At 47.1% G+C, this 13,367-nt stretch overlaps 1 protein-coding gene across 4 annotated transcripts in view; it reads left to right on the top strand.

Annotated features, from left to right (window-relative positions):
* Positions 1–13,367, top strand: part of LOC122539523 (electrogenic sodium bicarbonate cotransporter 1-like) — a 178,796-nt gene that overhangs the window by 60,838 nt on the left and 104,591 nt on the right. For all 4 annotated transcript variants that reach the window (XM_043674469.1, XM_043674471.1, XM_043674472.1 and 1 more), the window contains exon 9: positions 136–290. In XM_043674469.1, coding sequence (XP_043530404.1) covers positions 136–290 — 155 coding nt within the window. The remainder of the gene's footprint in view (positions 1–135; positions 291–13,367) is intronic.

Below are 13,367 nucleotides of genomic sequence, written 5' to 3'. Positions count from 1 at the left end.
GTCTGGATGATTCCCCCACTCCGTTCTGACATTCCTAGTTGGAACTGAGTCAGGAGCGATGAGCATTTGTGATGTTATTTGTTGGTGTTTACAATGTGTGACCGGAGTTCTGCTTTTCCCTCTCGGATTGTTTAGCTGTTTCACGACATCGCCTACAAGGCGAAGGATAATGCTGATCTCCTGGCCGGAATTGACGAGTTCCTGGATGAGGTGATTGTCCTTCCTCCTGGAGAATGGGATCCTGAGATACGAATAGAGCCTCCAAAGTCACTCCCTTCATCCGACAAAAGGTAAAGATATCAGTGCTTGGAATGGAAATATGGACACACGAGGTACGGAGTCCTACTCTAGAGATGGCCCTTTATATCTGGGACTGGTCTAGATACTCAGGGTTACCAGTGCCTGGTAACTGAACTGCTCCCAAATGGTCCACACAGAGGATAGCAAAGACAACCTACTTCTCAAATGGTCTCTCAAATACTGGGACTAGTATCCCTCCGTCCTTACGGGAAGATCCCCTGTACAATTTGAAAGCAACTACGGACAGTTGTCCCTAGTGCCCGGGCCAATATTTGTCATTAGTCTTAAATAAAGTCAGTGAGCGAGTTATTAACGGCTCTGGTCACCCAGTGGTTTGCTCAGTGAGGGGCAGATCGATTGTCCAAAGGCATGAGATCAAATCCCATTAGAGGCCCTGAACTTAAGTTCAATTAACTGAATGAACAAAACCTAATCTCATGGTGCTGACTGTGAAACGACTGAAATCTTGTAAAACCCACTCACGCCAGAATGCCGTTCCAATTGCCTGACAAGCCCCTCCATTGTTTTTAAGATAGTGACTCGCCATCACCTTGTTAAATACATTTAGGGATGGGTCATAAATCTGGTGTTGTCAGTGATATCTGCATGCTGAGAACAACTTTTTTAAAAATCACTTTCCCATTTGTGAGATCCTGCTGTGTACAAATTCAAGGACTGAATTCCCTATGATGCATCACTTCAAAATTATTTTTTAATGCACTTCAGGATGTTCTTAGGTTGTGAAAGATGCTATAGGAATGGATGAATTTATTTTAGTCTGACCACCTGGGGTGACATGGTGGCTCAGTGGTTAGCACTGCTATCTCACAACACTAGGAACCCGGATTCGATTGCACCCTCAGGCGATGGTCTATGTGGAGTTTACACACTTCCCCCTGGGTCTGTGTGGGTTTCCTCAGGGTGCTCCGGTTTCCTCCCACAGTCCAAAGGTGTGCAGGTTAGGGTAGAGTGTCCAGAGATGTACAGGCTAGGTGGATTAGCTATACTATAGTGTCCAGGGATGCACAGGATTGGCCATGGGAAATGCAGGGTTCCAGGGATGGGGTAAGGAAGTGGTCTGGGTGAGATGCCCTTTTGACGGTCGGTGTGGACTCAATGGGCTGAAAGTCCTGCTTTCACACCGTGGGGATTCTGTTATTCTAACCATAGCATGGTAAAGCCTAGCAAGTGGTGTTGGTTTAGGTATTTACTCAGGACTCCTCACAGAGACACAGCCAAGATCAAACTCACCCTGGAAACAGAGAGGGCCAGTAAACACATTAAAACTGTGTTCAGTCTTTGGAGCATGTGAATTCAAAGGCCTCAGAATGAAAGGTAATGTCAATTTTATGTAAATGTATATTTCTGTTTGAAAGCCAAAATATTTGAAGGAGATGCCGGAAGAGAAGGAGGAGGTGGTGGTGGTGATCACGGTTGAATCTCAGAGGTCAGCTCAGCATGCTCCAGGGTCAAATAGCCAACCCTGCCCGTTCAACAGGCACACATTGTCATGGGTATATCTGAGGCTGGCTAGAGATAGGAGGCTTAGATGGTACAGTTTGCTGGGAAGCTAGACGAGATTACTCTGATATCAAAAGTTACGTTACTCGGACTCAATGGAAGAATAGAAACACATTGGGTTAGAGAGCTACAATCATTGCAATGTATGTTAGAATGTAAGTAAAGAGTTGACTGCACTGTGAGGATGAGAGAGGGTGTTGTTTTGACATCAGGAGCAGCCCTGGGAGTGTAGGAACAGTTCCCAATGCCCAGAGAGTTCATGGTTAATAAAGTCCAGGCAGAGTTAGCAATCTACAGAGGCAACACAATCCATGGTTACAGCTAGAGACACAGAAAACCTGCTGACGTTGGGATCTGTTCAAACCAGGAGGGTTAAAATGTAGTGATTTTACAAATATTTCCCCAATGGGCCTCTGAGTGGTCATACAAATGGGGAGCAGGTGTCGCATTGACACACTGGTTTGTCACCACCCAGTCACCTCTCACTCTGGGCTTTTCACAAAAAGTAACAAAAAATGTGATTTATTTTCTTTTCTCTTTGATTGGTTTACCGGTGTCTGGTGTTCCTCTCAGTTTCTCCTTCTGTTGTTCCCCCCCTCAAGGGATCAAAGGGAACGGGGGAGAAAGCAGGAACAGGGGACTGAGTTGGATGATATACTGAATGGTGGAGCTGGCTTGAAGGGCCGAATGGCCTACTCCTGCTCATATTTACTATGTTTCTGTGTTTCCATACCCCTCTTTCTCCCTCCACTCCCCTGTTGTTACTCTGCACCACTTTCCAGTTAATCTTTTCCCCTCCTGATGAATGGACTAAGGCGTTCATTCTGATCTCTATGTCAATGGTGGGGAGCTACCAGGGAGGAGCACAGTGTTTGAGCTGCATCATGTTCAAACCTTGTCCCTGACAAATACCCCAACTCCCGGTCCTGGCAACTTACCAATCTTCTTGGTACAGAAGTGGTTTCAATGTGTACTGCAAGATCCCACAGACAGGAACTTGTAAATAACTGAATAATCTGTTGATTGATAGAGCTCCCCTGCAGCTTCCTAATGGCAGTGAGGAATGAACAATTATTGGCCAAACCCGTGACACCAACATAGAGCCATACAGCACGGAAACAGACCCTTCGGCCCAACCAGGCCATGCCGACCCGAATCCCAAACTAAACTAGTCCCACCTGCCTGCTCCTGGCCCATATCCCTCCAGACCCTTCCTATCCATGTACTTATCCAAATGTCTTTTCAACATTGTAACTGTACCTGCATCATATCCACCACTTCCACAGGAAATTAATTCCAGATGCAAACTCTGTGCAAAATATTTACTCCTCATGTCTTGATAAATCTGTCTCCTCTGACCTTAAAAATGTGCCCTCAATTTTGAAATCCCCTATTGTAGGGAAAGGACAACTACCATTAATCCTATCTGTATCCCTCATGATTGTATAAACTTCTATAAAGTCAACTCTCAACCTCCTACGCTCCAGTGAAGAAGGTCCCAGGCAAAACAGCCTCTTCTTATAACCCAAACCCTCCATATCAGGCAATATTCTTGTATATCTCTTCTGAACACTCTCCAGTTTAATAATATCCTTCCTGGAACTGGTCCAGAACTGGACGCAGTAATCCAGAAGGTGGTACTTCTGTACAACCTCGACATGATGCAATTTTGGGGCAGCACAGTGGCTCAGTGGTTAGCACTGCTGCCTCACAACGCCAAGGACCTGGGTTCGATTCCAGCTTTGGGTGACTGTCTGTGTGGAGTTTGCACATTCCCTCCATGTCTGTGTGGGTTTCCTCCGGGTGCTCCAGTTTCCTCCCACAGTCTAAAGATGTGCAAATCAGTTGAATTAGCCATTCTAAATTGGTCATGCTAAGACAATTAGTCAGAGAGAAATGGGTCTGGGTGGGTTACTCTCCGGAGGGTTGATGTGGACTTGTTAGGCTGAAGGGCCTGTTTCAACACAGTAGGAAATCTAATCTCAGTCCCAACTCCTATACTCAACACATCCACAAATAAATGTAAAACCATATTGTTCAGGACATGGGGAGAACATCATCTGACGTTTGTGTATATCAGTGTGGCACTGCCTCAGCACTGACCCTCCGACAATGTGGCACTCCCTCAGCACTGACCATCTGACAGTGCGGCACTCCCTCAGCCCTGACCTTGCAGCAGTGTGACACTCCCTCCACCCCGACCCTCTGACAGTGTGGTATTCCCTCAGCGCTGACCCCTCCTATAGTGCCTATTCACTCAGCCCTGACCCTCTGATAGTGTAGCATTGACCCTCTGACAGTGAGGCACTCCCTCAGCACTGACCCTCCGACAATGCAGCGCTCCCTCAGCACTGACCTTCCGACAGTGCGACGCTCCCTCAGCACTGACCCTCTGACAGTGAGGCACTCCCTCAGCACTGACCCTCCGACAGTGCGGCACTCCCTCAGCACTGACCCTCCGACAGTGCGACACTCCCTCAGCACTGACCCTCCGACAGTGCGACACTCCCTCAGCAATGTTACTGAGATTACAGAGATACAGGCTACAAGATTAGATGTGTCAGAGAACGTTTTAGCAATTTTGGAAGATCTGAAAATAGATAAGACCCCGGGGCTGGATGGGATTTATCCTCGGATTCTCTGGGAAGCCAGGGAGGAGATTGCAGAGCCTTTAGCCTTGATCTTTATGTCATCATTGTCGACAGGTGCAGTGCCAGAAGACTGGAGGATAGCAAATGTTGTTCCCTTGTTTAAGAAGGGGAATAGAGACAACCCTGGAAATTATAGGCCAGTGAGCCTTTACTGTGGGTAAAGTGTTGGAAATGGTTATAAGAGATAGGATTTATAATCATCTGGAAAGGAATAATTTCATTAGGGATAGTCAACACAGTTTTGTGAAGGGTAGGTCGTGTCTAACTAGCCTTATTGAGTTCTTTGAGAAGGTGACAAAACAGATGGATGAGGGTAAAGCGGTTGATGTGGTGTATATGAACTTCAGTAAGGTGTTTGATAAGGTTCCTCATGGTGGGCTATTGCACAAAATAAGGACTTTCAGGATTGAGGGTGAGTTAGTGGTTTGGATCAGAAATTGGCTGGCTGAAAGAAGTCAGAGGGTGGTGGTTGATGGAAAATGTTCATTCCTGTAGCTCGGTTATAGTGGTGTTTTGGGGCCCCTGCTGTTTATCATTTTTATAAATGATCTGGAGGTGGGCATAGAGGATAGGTTAGTAAATTTGCAGATGACTTTAAAGTAGGCAGAATTGTGGATAGTGCCGAAGGATGTTGTGGGTTACAGAGAGACATAGATAATATGCCGAGCTGAGCTGAGATTGGCAAATGGAATTTATTGCAGAAAAGTGTGAGGTAGTTTGCTTCAGAAGACGTAGCAGGAATGCAGAGTACTGGGCTAATGGTAAAATTCTTGGCAGTGTAGATGAACAGAGAAATCTCGGTATCCAGGTGCATAAATCCATGAAAGTTGCCACCCAGGCTGATAGGGTTATTAGGAAGGCATATGGTGTGTTGGCGTTTATTGGTAGGGGGATTGAATTTCGGAGACACGAGCTCATGCTTCAGCTGTACAAGATACTGGTGCGGCCGCACCTAGAGTATTGTGGACAGTTCTGGTCACCACATTATAGGAAGGATGTGAAAGCTTTGGAAAGGATTCAAAGAAGATTTACTAGGATGTTGCCTGGTGTGGAAGGAAGGTCTTCTGAGGAAATCCTGAGGGAACTGAGGCTGTTTTCGTTGGGAGAGAAGAAGATTGAGAGATGACTTAATTGAGACATATAAGATAATCAGAGGGTTAGATAGGGTGGACAGGGAGAGCCTTTTTCCTTGGATGGTGAAGGATAACATGAGGGGACATAGCTTTAAATTGAGGGGTGACAGATTTAGGAGAGATATCAGGGTAGTTTCTTTACTCAGAGAGTAGTACGGGTGTATAATGGCATGTCTGCAACAGTCGTAGACTCTGCAATGTTAAGTGCATTTAAACGGGCATTGGGCATATATATGGATAATAATGGAATGGTATAGGTTAGATGGGCAGCAGATTATTTCCACAGGTCAGCACAACATCGGGGGCCGAAAGGCCTGTACTGTGTTGTAATGTTCTATGTTCTATGACCCTCTGTTATAGAGAATGGAGACCTGACCTCTCAGCCTGGGGACAGGAATATCCCCGTGTGGGGCAATGGCTGACAATATTTAACAATGTTTGATTGGAGCTGGTCAAGCAGTAATGCGTCAATAAAAACCGAATGAACGCGGATGCTGTCAATCAGATGGAGTACTGTTTGTCCACATTCATTCCGGGGTTGAAGTGTTCATTTCCTAATTGTGGAGAGGTAGGATAGGATGTGAAGGCTCTCTCTGAGCTGGGTGTGATGCGAAGGCCTGTTACAGAGTGAGTTTTTTGAGTGTTACTTTGTTGTGTATGAAGAGGTGGTAATCTGCCAATGATGTGGAAATATTAGTCCCCACAACATCGCCTTAAACCCTGTCAGTGTGGAAACACATGAGCTGCAGTTATACCAGAGCTTCTACAACATCAGAGAGCCTGCTGTTCCTCCTTGCTTTCAAACTGCTTTAATTTACTGACTACTTTTGTGATGGAACAAGACAGTACAATTCTAGATCTAAATTCAAACCAATCCTGAACTGACCCAGGACAATGTTCATCTGACCGTCTGGAATACTGGTTTGCAGTTGCAACCCTCACACGCTCAAACCTGCTTTAAATATCGGAAAGTGCACAGCTGCTCTGACCCCCATGGAGTCTGCCTCGAGATTAGTTCACATCCCGTCTTGTTACTCCTCCCTCCTCAAGCTCACCAACCTACCTTGACTCAGAATATTGAATACAGGAGTTGGGAGGTCATGTTGTGACTGTACAGGACATTGGTTAGTCCACTTGTGAAATATTGTGTGCAATTCTGGTCTCCCTACTATAAGAAGGATGTTGTGAAACCTGAAAGGGTTCAGAAAAGACTTACAAGGATGTTGCCAGGGTTGGAGGATTTCAGCTTTGGGGAGAGGCTGAACAGGCTGGGGCTGTTCTCCCTGGAGCATCGGAGGCTGAGGGGTGACCTTATAGAAGTTTATAAAATCATGAGGGAAATGGTTAGAAAAAACAGACAAGATCTTTTCCCTGGGGTCGGGGAGTCCAGAACTAGAGGGCATAGGTTTATGTGAGAGGGGAAAGATATAAAAGGCACCTAAGGGGCAACATTTTCACTCGGAGGGTGGTATGTGTATGGAATGAGCTGCCAGAGGATGTGGTGGAGGCTGGTACAATTATAATATTTAAGAGGCATTTGGATGGGTATATGAATAGGAAGGGTTTGGAGGAATATGGGCTGGGTGCTAGCAGGTGGGACTAGATTGGGTTGGGATATCTGGTCGGCATGGACGGGTTGGACCGAAGGGTCTGTTCCCATGCTGTACATCTCTATAGGTCTCAATGATTCTATGACTCATGGTGTATCAGAGACTTGATCTTCAAATTGACACCCTCATTTTCAAATCCTTCCTACATTGACTCAGGCCTCTTTGATCTTGTCATTCCCTCTATCTGAGTGCTAACCAGCTCTCTCCATATTCCTCTAATCCACGCCTCATTAATACATCCCACTTCCCTTTCTCCTCATTGGCAGCTCTCTCATCTCCCTCTCTCTCAGCCTCACCACCGCTCTATCCTCTTTTAAGACACTCCTTAATATTTACCTCTCTGACCAAGATTCTCATCTCTTTTTAAAGTTTCATTCAGGGATGTGGGTGTCACTGGCTGGGCCAGTATTTATTGCCTGTCCCTAGTTGCCCCTTGAGAAGGGGGGGGGGGGGGGGGGTGAGCTGCCTTCTTGACCTGCTGCAGTCCGTGTGCTGTGGGTTGACCCACAATGCCCTTAGGGAGGGAATTCCAGGATTCTGACCCAGTGACAGTGAAGGAACAGCGATATATTTCCAAGTCAGGGTGGTGAGTGGCTGGGAGGGGAACTTGCAGGGGGTGGTGTTGTATGTGCTGCTGCCCTTGTCTTTTGGAAGTGGTTGTGGGTTTGGAAGGAGCTGTCTGAGGATCTTTGGTGAATTTCTCCAGTGCATCTTGTAGATGGTACACACTGCTGCTACTGAGCATCGGTGGTGGAGGGAATGGATGCATGTGGATGTGGTGCGAACCAAGCGGCTGCTTTGTCCTGGATGTTGTCGAGCTTCTTGAGTGTTGTTGGAGCTGCCCCCATCCAGGGGCAAGTGGGGAGTATTCCATCACTCCTGACTTGTGCCTTGTAGATGGTGAGACAGGCTTTGAGGAGTCAGGAAGTGAGTTACTTGCCGCAGTATTCCAAGCCCCTGACCTGCTCTTGTAGCCACTGTATTTATGTGGCGAGGCCAGTTAAGTTTCTGGTCAATGTCCTGTTCTGTCCAAATGTCCTTATGGGATTCAGTGTCAAACTTTGATTGGAAACATAGCTATGAAGTGCTTTGCAATGTTTTGCTGCATTAAGATGCTACATAAATGCAAGGTGCTGTTGTGAGCAGTTCTCAGTGATTCAGAACAATCTGAAGTGAATCAAACCTCCACTGTCCTTCCTGCATTACACTCCACTCCCAGTTTATCATGTTAATGGACTGAGTAAAAACAAAAGAAACCTTCCTCATTAACTAAATTAATTTGACAAGGCTCAACTATATCTTTATACAGAACAGAACAACATCACTGCAGAAGTAATGAATCAGTTTGAAGGGTTTATAGAGCACATTAAGGTGCTATGTGAATGCAGGTCCTCCCTTTCGTCAGGGAGTTGTAATTTTTGGATTGTTGCTTGACCCTGTTACTTTATAATATTGAGATTTGGAAGCTTAAAGAGTCAAATTGGTTTTCAGTGTGTGTATAATCCCTGAACAGAACCCCATCAGTAAGAGTCAAGTAAATAAGTGCCCCCTCCCAACTGTGAAGGACCAGACTGGAGTCCAGATGTTTCATCCTCAATATGTGCAGTATGATCAGTTAGAGTTCCACCAGTAGTCCCTGAGTTCAAGAAATAGCAGCAACAGCAATGTGCATTTATGTAGCACCTTTAGTACACTCGAAAGTGTAGGCCCTGGAGCAGCAGCACGGTGGCTCAGTGGTTAGCACTGCTGCCTCACAGCACCAAGGACCCGGATTTGATTCCAGCCTCAGGCGACTGAACATGTGGAGTTTGCGCATTCTCCCCGTGTCTGTATGGGTTTCCTCCGGGTGCTCCGGTTTCCTCCCACAATCCAAAGATGTTGAGGTTAGGTAGATAGGTCTTGCTAAATTAGCCATACTGGTCAGGGATGTGTAGGTTAGCCATGGGAAATGCAGGGTTACAGGGATGGTATGGGTCTGGGTGAGATGCTCTTCGGAGGGTGAGTGTGACTCAGTGGGCTGAATGGCCTGCTTCCACGCTGTAGGGATTCTATGAAAGTGCTTCACAGGGTATGGAGTCAGACAGAGATTGATACGGAGGGCAGGGCATTCCTGTTTTTGGACTAAGTCCAGAAGTGGGAAAGTGTCCAGGAGAGAAACCTGTGCCAGTCAAAACTGAGAGAGCCCAGCCAATCTCTGGCAATCAGACAGCTGATTGGCCGCCTGCGTTGGGAAGTCACTGATGGGCGCGAGGGGTTCAGGTTGCTCAGAAACAAAGCTGACTCTCAGTGCTTACCATTGGCCTTTTCCCCCCACCCCCCCCCCGGGTCCCATGTCCCCACCAACCCCCCACCGAACCCTCCATGAATTGTGCTCAGACTGATGTCCTCCTATCTCCCCAAACTTCCACTCCAACAGCCTGCCCATATTAAAAAGATTGGCCAACTCTTCCTTCTCCCACCTCGAGCTGCAATAATTGTAGTGGGGAGGCAGGGTGAGGCCCTTAAACTCTCATTGACTTCAGATGGAGATGAGGAGGACCTTCCTCCCAGAGGGGAGTGGATCTGTGGAGCTCTTTACTGTAGAGGGCTATCAAGGCTGGGAGAGACAAAGTTTTAATCGTCAACGGGAATCAAGAGGTTGTGGGAAAAAGTAGGAAAGTGGAGTTGTGTGTACGGAATGAGCTGCCAGAGGAAGTAGTGGAGTCTAGTACAATTACAACATTTAAAAGGCATCTGGATGCTGCCTCCCTTGCTGTGTCCCTCTCCCTCCTGATGCTGCCTGCCTTGCTGTGTCCCTCTCCCTCCTGATGCTGCCTGCCTTGCTGTGTTCCCCCAGCCTCCTGGTTGTCTACTCCTCCTGCTGTGGTTTATTGAAGGATCTCACTTGGGCGTGGGGTAAGATGGTTGAGTATGGCCCACAAATGTTTGTTTTTTTTTGTTGTTGCTGCTGTGTGGGAGCCAACAGTCACACAGCAATCTGCTCCCTCCCCCAGAGTTTGCTTTGGGCAGAGGCAGTGAGATGCAGGGGTTCGAACTCAGCACCATGCCACCCTCCCAACTACAGGCGCCCAGCCTCTGAGACACATTCAGGTCACCACACATTCCATCAAAGAGGAGTGTTAAGGAGGAGAGAGGAAGGGGGACGGAGGGGACGGAGGGGGTGGGTGTGGGGGGGATGGGGGTGGGGGAGGGGCGGGATGGAGGTGGCAGGATTAGACAGAAGCTCAGAGCCCCAGCAGCTGAAAACCCTTGGAAAGGTCACACCCAGAACTTCCCCACCGCCTCACCTTTTTGAGTGTGTTCCATTGGGGAACCAGTCAGAACGATACAACAGTAATCGCTGCCTAAGGCTATAGATGGCAGAATCGTTACGGTGCAGAAAGAGGCTATTCAGCCCATCGTGCCTGCATCAGCTCCATCCCCTAACCCCAATCTCCTGCCTTTTCCTCACTTCCCTGCACACCGTTTCTAACGAACTAGCCATCTAATCCCGTCTGGAATGCCTCCGTTGAACCTGCCTCCCCCACATTCCCAGGCCCGAACTACTCACTGTATAAAAGTGATTTTCCACACTTCACCTTTGCTTCATTTGCACAATTTTCCAAATCTGCACCCTCTCTCTTTTTTTCTTTGATGAGCAGGAACAACTTCTCTCTGTTTAGATAAGATAAAATATTTTGGCTTCCAAACATTAATCGATGGAGATGGTATTATAAAAGTTTTGGACTATCTTTCTGTTCTATATTTTAATCTTTTATGAGCTATTCCAGTTGTGGCCAGTTAAAAATAGTGTCTGTTTGCTACCATCACAAGATAAAGGATTTTTTGGTTGAACTTTCACCCTTGATTAAATAACTCCCTTCTCTGTGAATAGATTCAGACTAGCTCCAGGTTTGTGAATGTGGTTCTATTACCCAAAGCCTCTCTTTAATGTGGTGTTGACTCTAGTATGGAGGTATCTGCCCACCCCCTTGGTGGTCTTTATTGGTGGTGATGGGGGTCTTGCTTTTAGCTGGACAGTCAGCAAGAATCCACCATTCCCTCTTTTCAGGATGCACTGCTGGATGGAGCATCAATCAGGTGTGTAACTGGGCAGCGGTGATCCCATCCCCACCCCATCCCCTAAAGGCAGCCAATCAAAGACTCTAGACTGAGCTCTACATTGCTCAGTGGCGCCACTGTGAAGCCACATGGCTGTGGCCGGTACTGCTACCACTCACAGGTTTTTTTTTCTTTCTCTTTTTCATTTTTTCCCCAGCCCCCATGGTGTGTGTGTGCAGGTGTGAGACACAGTGAGAGACACAAGGTGTACGAATCTTTATTCAATTTCCACCACCTGGAAGAAAGGAAACACCCCAGTGGCCAATGACAAGCAGTGCCCTACACAAAGGGCAGTGCTGTGTGATCAAACAGTGAAGGGGAGGGCAGGGACTAAATCAAAATAGAGTTGGAGGGGGAAATGATGACTCCACTACTACTCACAGGTTGAACTGCTGAGCAGGTCAGTGATTGGATATGATTTGATTGATTATTGTCACGTACTGAGATACAATGAAACGTATTGTTTTGCATGCCAACCAGGCAAATTACGCCTTTCATAAGTACATCAGGGTAATAGAACAGAATGCAGAATATAGTGTTACAGCAACAGAAAAGGTGCAGAGGAAGACTAACTCTAATATATGACGGTCCCTTCATCAGTCTGATAACAGCGGGGAAGAAGCTGTTCCATAATGTCAGGAGAGGGTCCAGCAGGTTTAGGGAGTGGTGTGAGGACACTCACAGGGCAGGAAGGGGTTGATTTCCAGTCAATCCCATCCATGATTCTCTCATTTTCCAAATCTGGTTCCTTCAGCCAGCAGCAGAACCCAGTCAGATGCCAGCCTGCCAACTGGGAACCCAGTCAGATGCCAGCCTGCCAACTGGGAACCCAGTCAGATGCCAGCCTGCCAACTGGGAACCCAGTCAGATACCAGCCTGCTGACTGGGAACCCAGTCAGATACCAGCCTGCTAACTGGGAACCCAGTCAGATACCAGTCTGCCAACTGGGAACCCAGTCAGATACCAGCCTGCCAACTGGGAACCCAGTCAGATACTAACCTGCCAACTGGGAACACAGTCAGATACCAGCTTGTTAACTGGGAACCCAGTCAGATACCAGCCTGTTAATTGGGAACCCAGTCAGATATCAGTCTGCCAACTGGGAACCCAGTCAGATACCAGCCTGCTAACTGGGAACCCAGTCAGATACCAGCTTGCCAACTGGGAAATCCAGTCAGATACCAGCCTGCTAACTAGGAAATCCAGTCAGATACCAGCCTGTTAATTGGGAACCCAGTCAGATAACAGCCTGCCAACTGGGATCCCAGTCAGATACCAGCCTGCCAACTGGGAATCCAGTCAGATATCAGCCTGCTAACTGGGAAATCCAGTCAGATATCAGCCTGCCAACTGGGAATCCTGTCAGATACCAGCCTGCCAACTGGGAACTCAGTCAGATAGCAGCCTGGCTAAATGGGCACGATGAATATTGATACCATCAGAATGAGGACACTAAAGTGATGTATAATTGTCCACCTAAAGTTGTTAATTGGCAGCAACAAAGAAGTCCAGCAGGAGCTGCCCATGAGGCTTCCAGTTCCTTGGGCTGGTGAGGCCAGAAACAGGGAGATAATGGACTGAACGTGTGGTTGGGGAACTGCTGCAGGAAGCAAGGATTTAAATTCTTGGATCACTGGGGTATGTTTTGTTGTAAGCATAAATTCTACAAGAGAGACGGTTTGCACCTTAATTGGTTAGGGACCAGCATTCTGGCAGGCAGGTTTGCTACTGCAACACAGCTTCGTTTAAACGGGGGGGGGAGGGGACAAACTGGATGTTTAAGAAGGAAATTGAAGGGAAAGTTAGAACAAGGGAAGTCTAGAAAGACAACTGTATCAATGAGGCAGAAAACTCAAAAAGGGATCATGCTGTAAGGTTGAGTGAAATAGGAGTTGATGGGAAGGGTGAGGGCAGTAACAAATTAAAAATATTATATATGAATGCACGAAGCATTAGAAATAAGATGGATGAGCTTGAGGCTCTTTTGGAAATTGGCAAGATACGATATTGTGGGGATAACTGAGACGTGGCTTCAAGTGGACAGGACCTG

Source organism: Chiloscyllium plagiosum, chromosome 32, assembly GCF_004010195.1.
Source record: "Chiloscyllium plagiosum isolate BGI_BamShark_2017 chromosome 32, ASM401019v2, whole genome shotgun sequence".
Classification (NCBI taxonomy): domain Eukaryota; kingdom Metazoa; phylum Chordata; class Chondrichthyes; order Orectolobiformes; family Hemiscylliidae; genus Chiloscyllium; species Chiloscyllium plagiosum.
Note: the sequence above shows the minus strand (reverse complement) of the source record. Positions and strands in the feature narration are given on the sequence as shown.